Genomic DNA, 23,051 nt, shown 5'->3' with positions numbered 1-23,051 from the left:
CGAGTGAAGAAGAGAGGCGTTTTAATTCAAACAGCCGTTTTATTAGTAGCCCAGCTGCAGCTCTCTGGAGAGGAGGGCTGAAACTGCGCAGCGCTGCCTGTGCGAGGTGGAGCGGAGACACATCTGAAACGTTCACATCAAACTTCTCACCCCATCGAGGCGCGGATTGCACCCTTACTACAGACAACATGGAATAGAAGGACTCCGAGAGAAGCCTAACAACACAAATTGATGTTTTCTGCTGAAAACCCGTGAGAGCGGAAGAAACTGGTCCGTTAAAATCAGCATCAGCTTTGTAGTGGATTCAAAGAAGGAGCTCAAGATGTCTGTACCGGTAAGTTCTTCAATTTAACCTTTGATCTGATTCATCGCGATATGGAAAAGTTACTGAACTGCTTGATAGGAACTTGCATGCGTTGTACTGAACGCCCAGATGTTGGTCTGAAAGAATATGCAGTTTGCTATCGGTATTGCTGTGGTGATGCACACTGTGGTCATTTGCTATAAAGCAGCTGTTCAGGACGGTAGTGGAACAGAATTTGTGTAGTTCGCTCAAGACAATACACGAGCTGTGTGTCAAAACCTAGTGAGCTGTCTAGCTAGACAGCATTTTTTGGGCGTCATAGGCTCGAGGATGTCCGAAATGGTGCGCGTGCCAGTGATGCCCAAAAATACGTTCAATAGGCAGCTCACAAGGTTTTGACACACAACCTCGGACAAAACAAAAATAAAAGGATGCAGAATTTCCTCATGCTAAATATTTCACGTTTCTTTTGGCTTTAGGTATTTTAGTTTAGTTTCCAAAAAAACCCCCAAAAAACAAACCCCACAGGATTTATTACATTGTCAAGAATTACATAAAACACATTTCCCCCCCAGTTTTTTAAATAGCGTTACTTTTTTTTTTTAATGTTACATTGCTTTATGATTGACCCATATGTGACCCTGGACCACAAAACCAGTCATAAGGTTCAGTTTTTCGAAATTGAGATTTATACATCATCTGAAAGCTGAATAAATAAGCTTTCCATTGATGTATGGTCTGTATGGTAAGTAGCACGGGTATATTTGTAGCAATATCCAACAATACATTGTATGGGTCAAAATTATCAGGGTTTTTTTTAATGCCAAAAATCAATAGGATATTAAGTAAAGATCATGTTCCATTAAGATATTTTGTAAATTTCCTACTGTAAATATATCAAAACTTGATATATCAAGAATTGATAAATATTACTAATACTGTGTATATTCACAAGTAAACATGGTTGACCCTGAGGCAAAATCTGTTCTTGCACCATGGAACTGTTTCTTCCAAAAGAGTCTCAGTTCAGAGCTCTCCATCAAGTCTCAACCAGTGAGACCTGTGTTCTGCCTCCCTGCTGCTTTTGGCATCTCATTTCGACATACTGCAACACGATTTAATGTTTGCCCTCCTCGCTGGCTGAAGTTAAGTGGAAGAAGTCAGTGGATTACTAATACAGGGCTGTGGAGGATGCACAGCTCTGCAAAACTCATTGCGGGTCCCTGTGGGAGGAATGAGGTTAATTTGCATGTCTTGGCAGCTTACCTATATATTTTCCCACTGCTGTTTTTAGGAGAACTGGCATCTTGATGATGTTATGAATAAATAATAAAATCACTTCTGCTCTTTGCATCCAAGTGAGGAAATGGTCTCGGAAGGCCACCTCAGTGGTCTGCACCTTGTTCAGTTTAACTCTTAAAGATAATGCTCAGTGCCAGTGAAAAAGAATAGTGTATGTTCAGATTCAGCATCGCTTGAGTACCGATGTCCCTCGCCATTTTCAACAAACAGAAGCCAGATTGCTGTTTTTGGCCGAGGTGTTCGAGCTTGATCGCAGCAGCTGTTCTACCTCAAAGATGAGAATATGGTTTGCTTGTCTTGTGCCTCGTTTTCCATGCAACCGGTGTGATTCCGTTTACCTGAGACCAACAGATGTCACCGAGAAGTGAAAAACAAACAAGTGTAATGGCTAAAGCACTTTAATCTAGTGTTTGCATCAGTAGGAAACCTGCAGGAGTGTCAGGATTGCAACCCACATTGGTTTATTTATTAGGTCTGGGTTTTAATCCGAACTTGTTTGAATTGGATTCTCTATTCAATTTTGGGCAGTTTGGGCATATTTCAGTTAATAGTACATTTTGCTTGCATAGAAAATCTTAATTTTTCCTTCAACTATGCAGGTCATTAAATATTTAACATACATAATAATCACCAAAAACTGATCTGTGGATAGTTGAAGTATTTTTTGTTTAAAACATTTATTATACCATTATGCAAAATTAATAAAAAAATAAATACATTTTGGCTTAAACTTAAGTTATAAACTTAAAAAAAAAAGTGTTTGTTTGCTTGCAATTATTTCAAAGTATACAGCATTTTAATTTTATCACATCAATTCGGACTTAAAAAAAATGGCTAAAAAAATTACTTGATTTTGTTTTCTAGCCATATTATTTATGCTGTCATATTGTTTTTGTCAGAAAGCCTTAGCCTAATCAATGTAGAACCAGTGTTATATTGGTGTTAAATACTATTGTAGTTTTCTTTCTTTTATTTCATATTTTCAGTTTCTATTTAATTTTAGCTAAGTTTAGGTCATTATGTTATGTGCTTATCATGATTAATTTTTTTTTAAATATTTCTATATATAGCTTTATTTATTTATTTTTTTCCAGTTCAAGGTTTAGTAATTTTAGTATTTAAACTTATTTTAGGAAGGCAACATTTCTAATGTAACATTTAATTTTTTTTCATATTTATATTTTATTTTATTTAAGATGTATTTCAGTTCACAAATATGATTTATAACACAGGGCTTAAAGTTCTCCGGAGTGCAGCGTTTGGCTGCGGAAAAAAATAATCCTACATTAAGAAAAAAATATATTGTTGATTGATATCACTTTCGAGTCCATGAGTTCGCCTACCAATGGTATGAAAGGAGCAGCTTTCACTCTCAACCAAACTAACGTTACTAGCCAATCAGAATGTTTGACTCTTATTAAAATGAGAAGCGCATAATAGTATCCAATCGCAGCCCTGATGAATGGAGAAGCGCGACAAAAAGCTGCGAGGCGCAATGGTCAAAGATGTCCATCTAGCGCATATTTACATAGAAAAGCTAATTATAAAGCAGCGGAGCTTTGTAAAGAGATCAGAGTAATCATGTCATCTCCATAAGAATTATATGATTGCCAGAACATATTTACCGGGATTTTTGAAAAGGTCCTGTTCACACATGATCTATTAATGGTAACTTACTGGTAATTTACCAGTAAAGACTGTACGTGTGAAAGGAGCTAAACTCTTTCTCTGCATATACTGTGAATTTGAATTGCTTAACGTTCATCTGGAAAAACTGTGCATTATCTCACTAGATTTGTAAACGTAAATCATTTATAAACCTTTGCCAACACGGGAGAATACATCAACCAGTTTCTAAATATGTCATGTATTGTACATCGCGATTTCAAAAATAAAAGTTGCTGCATGTGGCCAGTTGCCATAGTATCCTTTCAAATGTTAAAGTTGCCACAGTCATTGCATGCTTTGCGTGTGCTGCCCTGCCCCGTCCCCGGAAAAAAGTTCAGGCTCAGGATTTTTTTTTTGCTTTAACCCCGATAACAGTTTCAGTTTTAGTTTTGGTTAACAACTGCTCCACTGACGCTTTGCCAACATGTGTCCAGACATGCATATCTCCATACATTTTCACTTGAATTCTGCGTGTATGGACACACGCATACTTCCTTTAATACATAAATTCATAAGTTCGAGTTCTACACATCTTCATACATATTGATGGGTATTAATGTTTGGCTGTTAACGTCATTTGCCTCGGCTTCAGATCTTTATCCTGTCCCCTGGACGGCTCCCAGAAAGCGTGCACTTATTCCCCCCCCACCGTCCCTCGGAGTTTTGCTGCGAGAGGTTAAATGCGACGCCAGCAGGGAACGAGCTTTGCTAGATCACTCTCAGACGCTTGACATTTGGTGCTTGTCATAGATGATACTCCACATACATATTAATAATGTTGGCTTAGGTGAGCTGTCGCATTTCAATCAACCAATAAAGACCTTTTGCTATTTGTATGCGTTGCCCTGGCAACTAGAGGCCACCAGCCTTCCACATATGAGTTTCATTGGCAGCGTAACTCATAGTAAACAGCGTATAATGCTACACATGCCATGCATGAACAAGCACGACTCCAAAGACGAATTGTGACACACGCTTGTGAATACGTCTATGAATTCCTCTCTGAAATCACATTATTCATGCTTGTCCTTGCATAGTAAGTGTCTCATCTCATAGACATTCTTTCCTTCATGCAGTCACACATCAGCGGCCCCTGCTTTGCCTCTCCCGGCAGGCATCTTTATCCGTTTTTAGTGATTAGGGATGGCCATTTTTTGCTCAAATACACACACTCTTACACCGGACGCATCTTAATCCAGAGACCAGCTGACACGCTCATTAGTTTATTGCTTGTCAGCTCAAGAGAAAAATAGGAATGCTAGAAGCAGCTGCAGGTGTATATATGATGAATATGAATGTAAATATTAACGTTTATGTCACCTCAGGAGTCTTTTGACAAACAGCTCTTCATATTCATCTGATTTAAATACATTTGCATTAGTATGCAGTAAATGGGTATATGTGTGAATATTCCTCGTTCTCGTTTATGTCTTGGTACATTGTACACATATTTTGCATAAGAATACAAATGAAGGGAAAATGGTGTTGTGTTATAGGCTGTGTGTGTTTTCTGTAGTATGGAGAGTTGTATGTAAAGCATGATAATTGAATTACCTTGGACATCGCTCACATTCTTCAGCTGAACTTTATTGATCACAGCTTCAGCTTTATCGCGTTTATATGAGCACTGAACATAAATCAGAATTCAACTGAATTGACTTGAATCAAATTTGTCTGTCTGTCTGTCTGTCTGTCTGTCTGTCTGTCTGTCTGTCTGTCTATCTATCATCTGTCTGCCTGTCTCTCTATTGTTTTATTCTCTTGCTCTATCTATCTATCTATCTATCTATCTATCTATCTGTCTGTCTGTCTGTCTGTCTGTCTGTCTGTCGTTCTATCTATCTGTCTGTCGTTCTATCTCGTTCTATTAGTGCTGTCAAATGATTAATCGTGATAAATTACATCCAAAATAAAAGTATTTGTTTACATAATATATGTATGTGTACTGTGTTTATTTATTATGTATATATTAATACACACACATACAGTATATATTTTGAAAATATTTACATTTATATTTACAAGTCTATCTATGAATTGACTTGAATCAAATTTACCTGTCTGTCTATCTGTCTATCCATCTATCGTTCTATCGTTCTATCTATCATTCTTTCTATCTATCGTTCTATCTATTGTTCGGTTGCTCTATAATTTGTTCTGTCATTCTGTCTTTCTATTCATTTTTTGTTTGTTATATTTATTTGTTTGTTTACAGTTTTTCTCAGTCACTTTGGTGCATTTCTCAGATCAGAAATCACATTCTCAAAACTGCTTGTTCAACCTCCACATCATCTAGTCAATTGTGCACATCATAAAAGCAGTTTCTCATTCTTTTGAACAAGTTGCAATTGCTTTGGCACATTCATGCAATTGATCATGTACATTAGTCTGCGGTTTCCTACATTATCAGTTGCTAATGTCATGTTGCTCAAAATGTATTATATAGTTCTCTGTGCAACAGTCTTACCCCCCAAAACATCTGGTCATTAGTTCATCGTATAAGTCATTAAATCCAAAATGGTTGATCTAGGTGTCATACACTGTCAAGCATATTTTCTACACATTTCTATTAGACATTTTGTAAATTTGCCATGAATTGTGCAGGTGAATCTTGACTTTCACTAATGAAGAGAATTTAGATCATCTAATGATAAACCAGTTCTCTGAAATAGCTCAAAGGTGCATCTCATGAAACCTTCAGTCGGAAAGCCTATGTAGACAGAGGACAACACAAGAGTTACAAATTCTGACAATGGATATTTCCTCACCTTGGCCTGGTAAATCAACTGTAGCTCTGTGGCCGATGACATTCCAAACCACGCCTTCTGCTTTTGGTCAGGTTGAAGCCAGCCTCATCCACATATATGAAGTTGTGAGATGGTTCACTTGACTCCAGTTCCACATTACATTGCAAGGGAAGATATTCGTTATGATGTAGATGAGAATCTGTGGACTGTATTTTTGCCTTTGTGCCCATATTTCTTTTCTATATCACAATGACATTGTTAAGGTTTTTTTTTTTTTGTCAGACCAGTAGCAAAGTGTAACTGTGAATCCTATCCAGTCTCTTTCAGTCAATATCTCACATACAGTTATGTGTAAATTTGTACTTTTGAAATGGATATATGGCATATGCAGCCTTCTGCATTTCAGTACAGTAACTGCATCCAAACTGTTGCCATAGTTTACATCAGGTAATACTAAAAGAGTGCAGTGTTATATTACAGTTTTTCTCAATTGCTTTGGCACATTTTTCGAAACATTTAGCCGTGATTCCCATCCACTTACATTATAGGACTGACAGACTGCAACGGTTTGAGTTAAAAATCTTGGTTTGTGTTCTACTGAAGAAACAAAGTCTCCTACATATTGGATGCCCTGGGGGTAAGCAGATAAACATCAAATTTTCATTTTTGGGTGAACTATCCCTTTAAGGCATTATTGGTTTACATTTACTTCTCTAGTTAAAATGATGGTAATATGAATTTCTTTGAATTTTTAAAACTAACAATTTTCATTTTGCTTCCTTACATTTCAGTTTGAATTGCATTTTTCATTGAATTTGCTACCTCGGTTCAATTTCAATTAAAATTCTGAAATATCATTGAAATTTAAAAAGTCATTCTCTGTTCAGTTTTGAATGGCTTGTGTCTATGTTTATTTACACAAATACTGTATATATTCAGATAATGGAGTAAAGCAAGTGTACATGTCTGTCTGATATAGTGTAGGAGAAGAATACAGTGTATGGAATTTGTTGTTTTGTGTGCATTGATAGTGTGCAAGTCTTCAGACTGGCAAACAAACAGATCACTCCGAAAATATACTCTCTGACTAGTTTTCTTTGTCTGAATATAGCTTCACATACTTCCAGCCTCTTTATACTCACCAAATGCTTTTTACCCTTTTTTCTTAGTCATCTGTTTTTCTCTGTCCCTCATCTTTTGTCACTCTAAAGGTTCTAAAGGCTTCTTTTTGCTTTCAATTTTAGTTTCCTTGCTTTAAACAGTCTGTGTTTGTGCGTGCATGCTTGCTTTTGTTTTGCGAAGCTTTTTTGCAGTTATATTTGCAGCAGTGGGGGACATACTCAGTGTGAAATCCAAGTAGGCTCCTTATGATATCAAAAGCCAGTGTCGTTTTACTCACCCTGGCGTTGACTGTCCTGCAGACGACCGCTCTCAGCTGGTTGGGAGGACACATGCCAGTCCTCACGGTATGGGATTACATCTCTGCCGCAATTCTGCGCACGAAAGATCATATTTTGAGCGCGCAAAAGTGCGTTTTGCACGTGCGCGAACTCAGTTTTGTGGAGAAAATGTTTGTCTCACAAAGAAGAAAGTATTTAGAGCGCACGAAAATCAATTTTGCATTTAAAATAAGTTTTTGGATGTGTGCAGACCTTCTCTTTTGCGCGTGCAACGTTTCACTAGCTTGCTCACCTGATGCCCTCCTCAGTGCTCGCTAAATGCCAACAGCTGGCGTGCTCAACACAACCCAGCGTTACAATGTGCCATAATTCCAGCCAATCAGAGACAGAGGCTGCTAAATTCTGATTGGCTGTCACAACCAATCACAACATTCCTTGCATTACCTCGACAGCAGAAGAGGAAAAATACAGTGCATGCATAATTATTATGCAAGTTGATATTCTGATCATATTTTTTTCCAAGCACATTTTACCAATTCCAAACAACATCAATCTTAATAACCACTATTAATCTTGTATTTAATCATTTATAATTGATATATAATTATTCATGAAGGCTGGAAGTGAAAAATGTCTTATATTCAGGTGTGCATAATTATTAAGCAGATTTTCTTTTACAGATAAAATGAGCCAAAAAAGAGATTTAACTCAGACTGAAAGTCAAAAATTATTAAATGCCCATGAGAAATATTAAAAACTAATACAATACTAGAAATTGCAACGTTAATGCATAACCATTGGGCAGCAAAACGATCAGTGGATCAGCAGGGTCAGTCAAAAACATGTGGAGAAGAGCACACATCCAAAAACTTACTTTAAATGCAAAATTGATTTTCGTGTGCTTGAAATACTTTTTTTTTGCGAAACGAACATTTTCTCCACAAAACTCAGATCGCGCGCGTGCAAAATGCACTTTTGTGCGCTCAAAATATGATCTCTCGCACGCAGAATTGTGGCAGAGATCTAAGCCTATATCACGGGACCTAAAAGAGTCACGGTAAACAAATCTCCTCTAAACAAGTCACAACACCCCCTCCTCTTGACCCCAGGGTGTTTAAATTGTAGCATCTTGTTTTCTGTGTTTCATACTGGCAGGACTGACCCTTATGAATGCACGGCCCTCTCTAGAGTTCTGTTTATGCTGCTTTTTAAGTCATATGTGTGTGTCAACGTGGCTTGGCTATGCTGAGTCGCTAATGAAACACAGGGCTTTTTCACCATATGATGATTTGAACTCAGTGTAACCCGCTCTTTTGTTCCACTGCCCTGTAAATCTCTTTCGTCAGCATTAGAAGGGGGAGGATAGAGGGAATATGGGTGTATGTGCACGTCTGTGGATGGAGATTATGTTGGGTGTGTATGTGCAAAATTTGCATGCCCTCGTGTTCATGTTTTGTGTTGAGTGATTGTGTTGGTAGACAAAGAGAGAGATGGTGTTGCGCATATTTGTTTGCAGCTAGGTGGACGCTGGGTCCTGATGTGGATCCTCATTATAGTGCAGCTGTGAGAGTGAAAGGGAGATAGAAAAACGAGCGAGTGTAGTTGTGTGCCTGTGTCTGTTTTTGCCACTGCCTGTGCCAAATAGTACCGTCGCCACCATCGTAAATCTGCTGGCTGATGTGCGCCGTGGTCATATTAATGGAGCGCCATCAATCACACCGGGCTGTCTGAGATTAGACTGTATGTGCATGATTGGATGGGGGAGGGAACTGTATCTACAAGTGAACCTGACAGAGACATCTGTTAAGACTAGACCAATTCAGCTAAAACCAATCCACATGAACTCAGCCTAGCCCAGTCTAGTCTTGCTATTTCCAGTGTAGTTCAGTTTAGTATGCCTAGTCCAGTTTATCTCAGCTAAGTCCAGCTCAGTCCAGTCCAGTTTAGCTACACCCAGTCATTTAAACTTGGATAAGCTCAGACCAGATTAGTTGAAGCCAATCCAGCTGTACTCAGCTAAACCTAGTCTAGTCCAGTCCAGTTTAGTTTGCCCAGTTCAGTCCATATTGGCTAAGGCTTGCCCAGCTGTATACAGCTAAACCCAGTCCAGTCCAGTTTAGCTAAACCTGGTTAGGTCCAGTTTATTGTGCCTAGTTCAGTCCAGATTCGCTAAAGCCAATCCAGTTGTACTCAACAAAACCGAACCTAGATCAGTCCAGTTTAGCTAAACCCAGCTATGTCAAATTTATCATGCCAGGTTCAGTGTAGAGTATCTTAGGGGTGCGCCGATCCGATATTCAGTATCGGTATCGCTCTGATACTGGCATTTTCTGCTGGATCGGGGTATCGGTCAGACGAGACCGATCCAAATCCGATATAGTGCGTATACTATTCTGTGTTATTATTAAGCCCCACGAAAGCCACAAAAACATAAAGCACCATAAAGTTTTCGTGCACTATATTTCAAGTCTTCAGAAGCTTTTCCATAGTTTAATGTGAGGTACAGATGAATATTTAAGTCATGAATATTAAAGTCAAGTTCACGTAAACTCTTCTCTCCACTGCGGCTGTCTGTCATCCTCCATTCAGCATTCAGACTGCGTGTCGCGTTCGGTTACGACAGTCAAGACGATGAAGCTCTCTCCAAGATGATTAAATGTTCCTAATGTTATATTTGATCTGAAAATAAAGATAAATGGTTTTGCATAAAAGGAATTTATCTTGCTGGAGTTTCGTGCTGTTTCTAAATCGTGTAGCCTACATTTCTACCGGATATCTGGTTAGATCACAAGACTGGAGTAGAGAGCACTATGAATTGTTCGTCACGAGCACAATAACTGAAATTGAAAACTGTTAAAAGAAAAGGCTCAATAAACTAAGGCACATATTTAATGCACTACGCATCAATATCTCTTCACTTTGTGCTTTGAACTTCTCTATGCTGCGCACTGTGACTCCGTGTTGCTTCAAGCGCGTCATTCTGCACACCGGATGCGCACATTGTAAGCGCTTCGTGTTAAAAACTGCAAAGCACAAAGAGAAGAGAAATTGATGCGTAGTGTATTATATCTGTGCAACAGTTATTGAGCCTTTCTTTACCTACCAGATTTAGCCCTACACTTATTCACTTTTATTTGTTACCCACTAAATAATGTTTTTTTTTCACTAAAAGGTGAAGGATTTTATAAAATTATTGTGCACTCATGATTTTTCTAGAGTAACTTTTGCTACTGAATTATCCATTAACCTAGTTTATAATAGTATTTTTGTCATAGATTTTGATTATATTTTTTTGTTTATTTTTTCTTTATAATGAAGCTGTCTATATTTAGTAGATTGTGTGTAACATACAAAAGAGTGATGATCGACCTACACATTGAGGTATAGAAATTCTACACTCATTTAAAAAAACTGCGCTGGTATCGGATCGATATCGGTATCGGCAGATACTCAGAAGTTTTGGTATCGGATTGGTATCGGTTCTGAAAAAGTGGTATCGAGCCATCCCTAGAGTATCTAAGGCCAGCCCAGTTGATCTTATCTAAGACCAACCCAGTAAGGTCCAGTTTAGCATGTTCAAATCAGTCTAGATTAGCTAAGGCCAGTCCAGCAGTACTCAGATAAGACCTGTCAAGTCTTGTCAAGTTTAGCTAAACCCAGTCAGGTCCAGTTTAGCATGGCCAGATTAGCTAAGGCCAATTCAGTTTATCTCAACTAAGACTGACCCAGTCCACTCTAGTTTTGCTATACTCAGTCAGGTCCAGTATAGTCTGCTCAGTTCAGTCCAGATTAGCTAAGGCCAGTCCAGTTTATCTCAGCTAAGACTGACCCAGTCAACTCTAGTTTTGCTAAACTCTGTTAGGTCCACTGTGGTGTGCTAGTTTTCAGTCTAGAACAGGGGTGTCAAACTCAGTTCCTGGAGGGCCGCAGCCCTGCAGAGTTTAGTTCCAACCCTGCTCCAACACACATACCATGTAGTTTTAAAATAAGTCTAAAGGACCTGATTAGCTGGATCAGGTGTGTTTAATTAGGGTTGGAGCTAAACCCTGCAGGGCTGCGGCCCTCTAGGAATTGAGTTTGACACCCCTGGTCTAGAAGATCTGAGACCATTCCAGTTGTACTCCGCTAAACCCAACCCAGTCGTTTATTTCAGCATTTTAGCTAAACAGGTCCAGTTTATTTCAGCTAAGCCCAGCCCAGTAAAGTCCAGTTTTAGCTAAGGCCAATCCAGTTTAACTCAGATGTGCCCAGCCCAGTCCAGATAAGCTCAGCTAGATCCAGGCAATCTGCAGATTGATCGCCCTCTGAATTGCAGAGTAGCTTGGCAGTGACGAGTGATGAAGTGAAAGGGTCAGATGAAGAGCAGGAGCCAGGAGAGAGGGGGATGGATGAAAAAGAGACACAAAGGAGACTAGAACTGGAAGAGTCAAGTGTAACGGCCTCTAGAGAACCAGAAAATCATATGAAAGTTGAAAAGAGAAAGACATAATGGCAACACAAGAGCAAGGTTGCAGTGAAGGACACAGAGAGAAGAAGAGGAAAGACACCATAAGAGGCAAAAGATAGGCTAATAGTAAGCACAAAGGCAGAAAAATTTAAATTTTGAGGTAAAGCAGGAAGATAAAGACAAGGAGTAGATTACAGAAGATGCTGTATGTGGACTACAGATAGAAGACAATCAATTTGTTTATTCTGGGCCCACCATCCCCTTCACAATGTTTGACATGCTCTTTCCTAACTGTTGAGAAGAATTAGTGAGTTGTTATTTGTCCTGTCCACTGTTTTTTTTTAGTACTATTCATATACTGTTATAGTATTTATTAATATTTAGAATTAGATTTTATTTAGATTTTTTATAGATTTTAGTAATTGTGTAATGTGCTTTTGTCATTTTTATTAGGGTTTTAATGTTTCTGTTTATCTTTATTATTTCAGTTGGCTGCCACACCAGCATTTCTAAATTTTTCATCTAGTATTTATATTTAATTTCAGCTTTAAAGCTAAAGCTATTAAAATGTGTTAATTGAATAGTTAATAATAACAACACTGCTCCTGTCCTTATGAACCTCTCCACAGGGCATGAGCATGACATCATCAGCATCCGCCTGTGTTTTAATGAACCTCTCTGTCTGGATGCTCATTAAGGACGTGTGAGTGTAGTAGACCTCAGTCACATCCTCTCAGCTGTGTGTGTCCATATCAGTGTGTACGTGAAATATCATATTGTATATGCACATGGAAACTCTTAATGCTAATGAGTGTGCTTGAGTGAGTGTGTGGCACTGACGTGCGAGCGTGCGCCTCTTATTTGATGTGCCTAAGCCGCACTGGAGCAGCATGAAGAGGCTGTAATCTTTAGTTGAGGTCCCACTAATCCACATGATGGTTAATGCTGCACTGTATGTTGCATTCCTTAAATTAAAGCAACAGTGTTTGGGATGTATGTGTTGGAATGCTGGAACTCAATTTCATAATTGATGGATCAGGCAGATTAATCAACTTCGCAACGTATTAACTACATTCCAGGCTTCAGTATCCGACCTCTGGGACAATCCAGGGTCATTTAGTGGCATGCAAATAAATGTATGGTGTATGCTAACACTCTTGAAGCTATTATAATCAGGGTCTCTCGGATAAACAGCAAGCATAATGCATAATTAATGTAATTTATTTCACTCTGGTGCTGGAATAGATTAGGGGTGCCCTCTTTGATTTGACTTGACCTCCACCATCGCCTTACCGTGGTCTTCCTTGAGGAAGCGTCTCATTGGAAGTCGCTGCGGATGTGTTCTTGCTCCTGTTGACCTTTTTGCTGATGGGAACTTGTGAGGTGTGATTGGGGATTTAGGGAGAGACAGCATGAGACTGAAAGGTGAGAGAGAGAGGAGGTGATGGGGGAGAGTGAGACAAAACGAGAGACAGTTTTGAAGTGGGCGACTCCATTTCACACAGCTGCTATAATGTGACCTTTCTGGAGAACGTTGTCCCTCTTCCTTATCAATGCAGTGCAGCGGATTAAAGTTGCATCAGCTGCTGAACGCGCTAACCCAATGTTGCATCTCCCATTTTTCCACTAGAGGGGCGACCAGTGCCTGTGAGCCGCACTTGCAGAAGGATAATAAAGGGATGTTGCACATTATTACGGCAGCTTTACGGTAAAAGAAAAAGTAATTTGTAGGCAACAAAGAAGCTTGATGTGAAAGAAAATTGATTTTGAAGATTGGCTTTCGATTACTCGTAGGACTTTGCTGGTTTCGTAGAGTGGCCAGCGACAGCTGGGATCTTGCTTTTGTGCCACTGTTTGGAGATTAGTTCCATTACAACTCGCACACATTGTCAAACACACAGCATACTTAGAATATTCACTCTCTCACTTAAAAGACAATGTATGTTTCCATGTTTATGATCAACAATCCGGCATCTATGGAAATCTGTTTCTATCTCAGAGTATAAAAGGTATTTGCGACTATATTGCAGTTTTAACTTTTTTTGCATCTTTGTATGTCTTAATTGTCAGATTATATATTGCAATGTTTTGTTTCTTATTGTGACTTTGTCAAAATGTGAATTTATTTTGCATTGTGACTTCATATCTCACAGTTGCAATTTGTTTCTCTTTTGTTTGTTTCTAATTTATTTTATCATAGTTTAATCATTTATTTTGCAATGTGACATTTCAGTTATTTGTGTCTCATAATTGCGACTTAATTGTCATAATGTTGTAAAAACTTTTTTTTAAATTGTGACTTTATCGTCATTGCAGGGCATCTCTATATTTTTTTTACTTTTCAATTTATATCTCACAATGTTATTTTGTTTCTCATTATTGCGACTTTATATCTCAAAATGACACTATTTTGCATTGTGACTTAATCTCACAGTTGTTCTTTATTTCTGATAATTGTGACTTTAATTCTAACTGACTTTATTGTAATTGTAAAATGTTCTTCTCAATGTGATGTTTTTTTAATCGCAAAATGACTCTATTTCATATTTTAATTTTTACCTGACAATTATCTGCTTTGCTTTTAACTCTGAGATGGAAATGGGCTTCTGTAGGCATCCATTTCTTGATGTACGAGCTGTTTATATGTGCTGATGTTTTTCTTCCTTTATAAGGTCCTTGTGTGCGTGTGTGTGTGTGTTAGCATGTTAGTCTCAGGAGGGAGTAGCTATTACAAAGTTTATGTGCTATAGGAATGCTGTACTTCCTGTAGCACACTCAGAGTGCTGTATAAGAATCCCAGCATGATCTCCGGAACGCTTCCAGCCATCCACTGCAAACTCATCAGTTACCATTAATGAACCACAGCTGGCTTTTATAGATATACCTGCTGGACATTCATATTCTCACAGTCTAGTTCTTCTCTCACAGGTTCTTACAAACTTTTATACTTCGTCTAATGCATCTTTATTAGAGTTGCTCATGTGTGCTGATGTGAGACTGGCTTGGGTCCAAAAGGAAGAATTCAGTTCCACAGTAAGGGAGATGTTTGGTGCAGTGGTCATTTTTCAAATTATGGTCTTTTAGGTCTGCGATTGTATTGACTAAGCCCATTGAATTGGTCTCTTTGGTGATAAGTATGATGTTTATGCTCTGTTGAATGCATAGATGTGTGTCAGTACAGGTGGCCAGTAGATCTTGCTACCCAGTGAAGCAGGTAAATGATGGGTTTCAGATAGAGGCAGCATTTATCAAGGTCTTTAATTTACATAGCAGGTGGAGGCCCTGTGTTCATCCCTGTGGCTCATGGATCATTGCTAGACTTGGCAACAAATGAAGGTAACCAATGTGGCCAATTGCAGACTGGTAAAAGAAGGCCTTGCTCTTCATGACATGAAAGGCTACCTGGATTTTTTCTGGTCTCTGAATTTAGTTACATGGCTGAGGGACTCCTAGTGTTCAGGGAGGCCTGCTCTGGATTGGACCAGAAAATCTGGAAAGCTTATTGTATGATTGGTCCCATTTAAAGCAAAATTTATGCACAACGAACCTTTTGAACTTGGGTTGGTCCGATTGATTTGCATTAAGGAGATGAATGTTAATCTATGTGGGATGGACAGATGAACCAATCTACTGTGTTCAGAGTCTGAGGAAAAGCTTCTCTTCTTGTCCTGTGCCCCTTTGCCCTGTTGGCTGGGCAGGTAATCTGCTCAACTGCCATGTGAATTGGGTTTGAACTGGGAGGGCAAGCAATTTACTGCTCATTCACAGACCATTCCCCAGCTTATGAGAAAAAATAGAGGGGGATGGGGTTGAGAAAGATGAAGAGGAAAAGAATGGATTAGATAGAAATGGAGAGTAAAAGATAGAGGATGAGATGAGAAATACAGAAAGACATTAGGAGATGGAACGAGTAGGAGAAATATGAAGCGAAAAGGAGGGATTGTAAAGAAGAAATAAATGGAATAAGGAGAAGTAAAGAAAGGCTGTGGGATCTGTTTGCATGAGCGAGAAAGAGACTCGAAGCTTTGTTGATATGATGGTTGTACCACCTGTAAAGGTTCCAAGATTCCCAAAGTTTTTCCACTATTACATTTTTATTACACACACTTTTTTATTACACACACGTTTCAGTGGATAAACAATCTTTGAGTCATCAGTTGTTTTTATTATGCATAATTTCTGTGACATTTTTACGGCAAAACAGCATCCATTAAATGTTTATGCAATGTTAGTGTAATGTTGTGTACAGGTTCTGTGCCTGAATTTTGGAAAGCTATTTTGCAGACTTTTGGACCGCCACACTGGAATGCAGGCTTCCATTCCTCTCTTTCTCACTTTCTCTCTCTCCCCCAATTTCTTTCTTTTCTTTTCCAGACTGTGTCCAGGAGCTCTGGGCTTGAAAACTCCCAGAAGCCAAAGTCTGGGCTAGACTGCTGTCATGTCAACAGCCACTGTGCTGCTAATATACACAGGCACCTCAGCACTCGATCATTTCATCGTCCAGAAGAGCCTCTAATGCCACAGGCTTCTGTGGCATTAGCTTTTGTGTCATGGAACAGTTTCCCGTGTCACATATCAGCTTCCCAAGGCACAATCCCATTTTTTTTTAATTTTTAGCATTTGAGTAGTGCAAAGCATCTTGTTACTTACTATGATAGTATCTTTCCAGAGATTACATGAATTGTGCAGCTGTCATAGTCGGAAAGGATAATATGAAAACTGCAGCATTATACTAGCAGGCAACACGTTAAAAGAGGATGATCTGGAAAATATTTACTTAGAGAAAGATGTTTATAGTAATTGGGCTGTGGGCATTTTTGAAAGCCTCCTCAGAGCGTAGCAAAAAAAGAGAGGCTTGCCTCGACTAAGGCCTTGGTAGATGTCCAGAGATAGACAGAGAGAACAGCAGAGTTACACACAGTTTGAATTCAGTTTGAAAAACAACTAGCAACGTGAATGCAGGGATCTTGAAACATTTGAGCTATTTTTAACTAGACATTCTCATGCTAAGAAAACATTGAGTGCAAAGGAAGAGTTCCTTGAGTCCTGTTTTCATAACTATACACTTGTCATGTGCCAGACTGTTTTTGGTTATTGTTTACTTTTGGTGGCTGTGTGTCTATAGCACCTAGTTTATTCTCCCACGCTGCCTTAAAGCTTCATAACACATGATCATGCCTTTTCAGCATTTGGTTTCATTGCTGCTGGATGAGGACACAGACTATTCTGATATTATTTGTATCTATACGATCGCACTACAGAAGATATTACTTTGGAATTGATTAGAAACAGCAGCCACTGCCAGTATGCTCACATGTGATGCCCAGTAGAGCAGTGTTGTTTGCGCACGGTAGGATGTCTTATAGGATTGCCCTCAGAGAGGAAAGAGGCATTGAGTGAAAATGAAATGAACATTCCACACACTTTCAAAGCATATATATATATATACCTCCCTCTGTATCTTTTTATGATGGATTTAAAGGGAGAGTTCACGCAAAAATGAAAATTCTGTTATTAATTACTCACCCTCATGGCGTTCCAAACCCGTAAGACCTTCATTCATCTTCAGAGCACAAATTAAGATATTTTTTGATGAGATCTGAGAGCTGTCTGACCCTGCATAGACAACGCAACTACACATTCAAGATCCAGAAAGGTGAATGCGCATCGAAGACTGACAGGGAAGAGAAGAAATTGTTGAATAAAGTTGTTATTTTTGTTTTCTTTGCACAGAAATGCATTTTCGTAGCTTAATAAAATTATGGTTGAACCACTGTTGTCACATGGACTATTTTAACGATGTCCATACTACCTTTCTGGGCCTTGAACGTGGTATTTGTGTTTCTGTCTATACAGGGTCAGAAAGCTCTCTGATTTCATCAAAAATATCTTAATTTGTGTTCCAAAGATGAATGAAGGTCTTACGGGTTTGGAACAACATGACGGTGAGTAATTAATGACAGAATTGTTTGTTTTTGGGTGAACTATTCCTTTAATTACCATCGCCTTGAATCACTAATGAGTTACATTTCACAAAATACAGAGCCTGAGTTTGTACCACAGAGTCTATTATTTTATATTTTATTTATTCAAATTTTCTGTGGAAAAAATGCCTGTGAAGAGGTTTTGTACAGCTGACCAATCCTTTTCTCTTCTTGTTTTGCGAGCGGTTGCTCTCACCAGCTGAATACGGCCTTTGAACTGTGTTTGCTGACTGACCGGTGTGTGTTCTAATGTTGGTTTGATGGCAGATTGATGGTGTGTGAGGATGTGCTTTACGTCTGACTGATGTGTTTGTCAGTGAAGGTGCTAAGACTCTCATACACACGCACACACACACACACACACACACACACACACTCACTCACATACATGCGTTTGCCGTTGACACACTGATGTATCTGGTGGTGGCACCAGCTGGGAAGAGGTATTGTTCTGGTCTCCTGCATGTTTCCTCTTCCAGCTCACTGCTCTGGCCATTTTACACTCTGTCATGTGTGTGTATGTGATGAAATAAATGGATTGTAAATATTTATTGGCGATGAATGCAGCGAGAGGCTCTGAATCGCTGTCTGTGAGCTGCAAACCTGTCATCGCTCTTGATAGTCTCTTGATGGTACCCAGACCTTCAGAGGAGCTTTGAAAAACCACTATGCGATTAAACAAGAATAAATCTTGGGAATCAGCTGTTTCTCCACATATTTTTAATTTGTGCACTAGGGCTGAGTATCAGCTGACTATATGACTTTGACTGAAACGGCACTGAATGTATGAGATACAGAAATAGAGGAAGAAGAGTAATTGAATTCTCAATTCAAGAACTTCTGTTCTCCAAAAAATAGGCATGATTTTTTAAAAATACATATACAGTACCATTTTTGTTCACTTTCAGAATATATTGTGATACAGTATATACAATTACCATGATATAAAATTACTCTGGTATATGTGATAACACAGCCTTCGCATGATATCATATCATATTGATTACATTTTCTCATTTATCCACTTCAATCATGAGCTGAGCTGTGGATCTTAGTGTTGTGGTTGGCTCGCAGAACTTCCTCCAATCATATTGCTCCTTATCAGGATTTTATCTTCTGTTCTCAAGGAGGGAATCAGACAGACCTTAGACAGTCTTGCAGAACTTTGATTATCTGGGACGGGGCCCACAGGGAAAATCTTCCTCCACTGGATTACTGCTCAGAGGTCGTTCATTTCTCATCTGTGGACAAAGCAGAAAACAGCAGTGCAGAACAAACACAAACACTGGGAAGAAGGCCTACCCTGAGATGAAATAATACAGAATAGCTTTGGGCTATTCTATAATAATAGCTATTCTTTTAGAATAGCTATCTATCTGTCTATCTATCTATCTGTCTGTCTGTCTGTCTGTCTGTCTCTCTCTGTCTGTCTGTCTGTCCACATTCTACTGTTCTTCAGTATTTTTGATGAATATAAAATTCAAAAAACAGCATCTATTTGAAATAGAAATCTTATGTAACAAGGTAAAAATCTTTACTGTCACTTTTGATCACTTTTATGCATCCTTGCTGATTAATTTCTTTTTTTTTTTTCTGCTAAAAAATGTACGACTCCAAACCTTTGAACGGAAGCGTATATATAGGACTGTGCAAAAGTCTTTTTAAGATGGTTATTTATGTCTTTTTCTTTATTTAAGTCATTTTGCTGCTACTTAGATATCAAGTATGAGTTTCCAAACACTATTTTGCAAATATTGTAATAATCCAGCGAGGTTTTTATATATAAAAAAGAGTCCTTCAACAGATGGTAAAGTCCACACAGAGATCTTATGTCACCATGACTGAGTCAGTCTGGGATTACATGAAGAGACTGAAGCAGTTGAGACAGCCTAAATCCATAGAAGAACTGTGGCAAATTCTCAAAGAAGCTTGGAACAACCTTCATACAAAATTCCCCGATGATGGTGGCAGTGTTTGCAGCTTTGCAAATGGAATGTTTAGAAATCTAACACTGATATATCCTACAGGCACACCAAAACAAAATATATAAATAACTGTCTTTAAACAAATGTTGCTGTGAAGCATCTAATAAATATCCTTAAGACTTTTGCACAGCACTGTGTATACAGTATAATAGCGTCACATTGTAAGTTTAGCAACCTCAAGTATATTCATAGTTGTAGAAACAAGATATTTTCTTATGGGGAGATGGCAACATTTGGGTCTTCATCATTGTAACTAAGAATTTAATGAAGGTCAGTTACTACTCTGAATCAACTGAGCATTAGCAGAATTTCATATGCACTATTTGTGTGATGCACATGCTTTACCATTAACAGATTTGCCTATGCAGAGTCACTTATGAGCTTCTGTGATGGTTAGGATGCTGCCTTAGAAGACTGCTGCCTACAGTATGTAGGAAGAGGCAACGCAATTGTTGTTTAAAATAAAGTTTCATTACTACCTAAAGACCCATCTCCTTGGAGGTTAGTAATGCTTTTAAACATTGTGATTTACTCTTGTGCTGGTCAGACTGGAGGAGTGTTAGGGGCTGATGTGAGTTTTCTTATCATCATCATCTCGCCATCTCTCAGCGGTCCTGCACTGGGCATGCATGCTCACTCAACTCTGTGTTATGGGTCAGGAAACGGACCATTCCTTTGTCCTGACTGGCTGCTGAACAGACTGAACTTGTGTGTATCTGAGATACAGTTTGTGTGTATGTGCGTATGTGTCGAATATATGTGTGCGTATGTTTTGTTGTTTTGGTGTTTTGTTCTGCGTGTGTTTGTGTGCTCAGACCAGGGTTCGTTAAGGGAATTTTGCTGGAATGCTAATCACATGCTCACTAATGGGCAATGTCCCATTGACTACAGAACAGCTAGATAAACAAATGCAGAGAGAGAAGGAGAGGCCACCTAATGTGCAATGCCTAATTCAAAGTCTGAAAACACTTTTTTTTTTTTTTAAATACCACCATAATCATATTAAAGGAATTATCCTGGGTAAATGCAAGTGTTTTGCCAGCATCTGAAATTCAAAATCATTTACTAAATGTGTCTATAATATTAATACTTATGTTATGGCTGTGTGAAGCCTTTGCGTATTAGATGTGCCAAACTATCTGCAAAGTACATCTGCTAAGTACTGTTTACAAAAACAGTACAGGAATTCACAGGAATTCTCTGTAATTAGTGATAATGTTATTAAAGGAATTTTCCTGGGTAAATACAAGTAAAATGTTATTGTGTGATCTGTGGCAAGTGGTTGATTACAACAGGAAACAATTTCAACCAATAATCATATTTTCAGTTACACACATACAATGGAAAATCTGTGGGGCAATTAAAGTTTGAGCACTTGAATGAACGTTATTGTGCTGTTTTAAGAGAATAGCCATAAAATAATCATTTACTACCCTTGAATCCACATAGAATTATTTATTAACTGTCTATTATATACTGTTCTTGTCATGGCTGTTTGAAGCCTATAAACTCGGTTACTTTTTCATGTTAGATGTGCCGTAACCATCCACAAAATATGGTTTACATAAACTATATTCACAGGAATTGTGGTGATAAATGATGTGATAAATCAAACAATTTTTTTCTAAAGTTGGCAACGAGCCACCTCATGATATTGCACAACTACAGTCAAAACTGAGATGTTTTTATTTTTATTAAATTTTTTTATTTTTGGCGAAATTTTGGTGCATCCCTGTTGAATGCAGAACCTGAAGTTTATGTGACTAGAAAAGTTGTTTCACCTTTTAAATAGAACAGTTTAGACAATTGAACATATTAAATCTTATAAATTTTTACAGAGTAATTTATGTTGCAACAAAACAACAAAAAACAAGTTTTACGTTTCTTTTTTAATACCTTTTGAAATACTTGCCCCATAGACTTCCATTGTAAGTGTGTTACTTACAAGAAAATTGTGTTAGTTATGTCAAAATAATTTTTTGTGGTGATCCAGGAAATATGCTGTTGAAAAGCATAAAATGAAAAAGTATTTAATCCAGAATATTCTTTTATCACTCAGTAACTCCAAACTCGATTATATCAGATAGCCTATATAACTGCTGTAGGTGATGCATGATGCCTGTTTTAGTAATCAGACTTGCCTTGTCAATATTTGTGGTTTGCAAGTATGCATATTCACTTAGCATGAAATGCTTCAGTGGTCTGCGCTCATAAATCAGAGCTGTTTTTATTTTCAAAGTTATGATGAACAGTTGTTTCTGAGTGTTGGCTCACTCCATTCTCCAGCTCCTTGAGTCTTGAATACCCATCATTGTCAGACCGAAAGGATGTGTTCTGTTGCCTCCAGTAGCAATCCATTAGAGCGGACGTATGCCTCCCTAATGGAGAAACTTCAGGAGGCAGAGATTCCTACAGATGGGGAAGTTGTGTGCTTGTGTTTGTGCATGCACTTTTCACAATGCCCTCACTCAACTCACTAAATCCAGTATTCAAATGTAGGTCATTTTGGTGAGAAGTTGTCTCATGTGCCGTGACATGTTTTCAATGCTATGCCCACTCTAAAGCCTCAAAGCCAAATTAAAAAATAGTCCGCATTAATACATACAGACACATCAAGTGGAAGGACCGGGACTGATGGTGACATTTCCATGTGGCCAGATAGTTTGAAGAGTTCTTTCTTCCATCCCTTCCTGACAGCAATGAGACTGAGATAGCTGCATGTGTGAAAGAGTTTTGATTGGGTTTTATCTGATCCAGACATTATTTCTCCTTGAGTGGACTTGGGAAAAAAAGCAGGGCTGATGGGTCTCTCCTGGCATTTTGCTGCCAGTGGAGCATGTCTGCATATAGATTTGTGATTAAATAGTGCAGTATACCTGGGTTTCTATGCGTGTACTCACTCTGTACACACAGTGGCCTCAAAAAGTATTGTTTTGAGTCACACTTTAAATGTGCATTGTATTTGCATAATATAATAAAATATGAAATCAAATAGCATTTTATTTTAAAGATAATTTAGCATCATTTGCTTGCATTTGCTACATTTTGATGTTTTGTTATCTAACACAGTGATATTCAGACATTTCATATGTCCAAATACATTTTGGAGCATTTTACATTTGAGTATTTATTAGTATTTTGAATCAGCTTTTTATATTTTCAGTTTTCATTTTAATTTTAGTATTTTTTTTTTTTATATTTATAATTAATTTAA

At 38.2% G+C, this 23,051-nt stretch overlaps 1 protein-coding gene across 1 annotated transcript in view; it reads left to right on the top strand.

Annotated features, from left to right (window-relative positions):
• The first annotated feature begins 16 nt into the window (after positions 1 to 16).
• The window catches only part of LOC107694928 (breast cancer anti-estrogen resistance protein 1-like), a 103,652-nt gene continuing 80,617 nt past the window's right edge, over positions 17 to 23,051 (top strand). The window contains exon 1 of the mRNA XM_016494644.1: positions 17 to 334. Within this exon, the coding sequence (XP_016350130.1) occupies positions 323 to 334 (12 nt within the window). The 5' untranslated portion in view covers positions 17 to 322. The remainder of the gene's footprint in view (positions 335 to 23,051) is intronic.

Source organism: Sinocyclocheilus anshuiensis, unplaced genomic scaffold, assembly GCF_001515605.1.
Source record: "Sinocyclocheilus anshuiensis isolate Anshui unplaced genomic scaffold, SAMN03320099.WGS_v1.1 scaffold286, whole genome shotgun sequence".
NCBI classification, from domain to species: Eukaryota; Metazoa; Chordata; class Actinopteri; order Cypriniformes; family Cyprinidae; genus Sinocyclocheilus; species Sinocyclocheilus anshuiensis.
Note: the sequence above shows the minus strand (reverse complement) of the source record. Positions and strands in the feature narration are given on the sequence as shown.